The sequence below is a fragment of the Pyrgilauda ruficollis genome, unplaced genomic scaffold (assembly GCF_017590135.1).
Source record: "Pyrgilauda ruficollis isolate IOZ18807 unplaced genomic scaffold, ASM1759013v1 scaffold2251, whole genome shotgun sequence".
NCBI lineage: Eukaryota > Metazoa > Chordata > Aves > Passeriformes > Passeridae > Pyrgilauda > Pyrgilauda ruficollis.
In genome coordinates, this window is record NW_024521996.1 from 1 (window position 1) to 305 (window position 305).

At 77.4% G+C, this 305-nt stretch overlaps 1 protein-coding gene across 1 annotated transcript in view; it reads left to right on the forward strand.

Annotated features, from left to right (window-relative positions):
* Nucleotides 1-5: 5 nt before the first annotated feature.
* Nucleotides 6-305, forward strand: part of LOC121354234 (lutropin subunit beta-like) — a gene marked incomplete at its 5' end in the record, with an annotated part of 1,238 nt that continues 938 nt past the window's right edge. The window contains one exon of the mRNA XM_041468673.1: nucleotides 6-284. Within this exon, the coding sequence (XP_041324607.1) occupies nucleotides 6-284 (279 nt within the window). The remainder of the gene's footprint in view (nucleotides 285-305) is intronic.

Sequence of the window (305 nt, forward strand, 5' to 3'; positions counted from 1 at the left end):
CCCCCCTGCCCCCCCAGCTCCTGCTCCTGGTGGCCCTGGTGGCGACCCCGGTGGCTTTGGGGACCCGCGGGGACCCCGCGGCGGCGCTGAGCCCCCTGCCCGGGGGAGTCTCCCTGCCCGGGGGAGGGGTCTCACTGCTGGGGGGGGTCCCGCTGGTTTTGGGGGGGGGTCCCGGCCGCCCCCCGTGCCGGCCCGTGAACGTAACGGTGGCGCTGGAGAAGGACGAGTGTCCCCAGTGTCGCGCTGTCACCGCCACCGCCTGCGGGGGCTTCTGCCGCACGCGGGTACGGGGGGCTGGGGGGGTT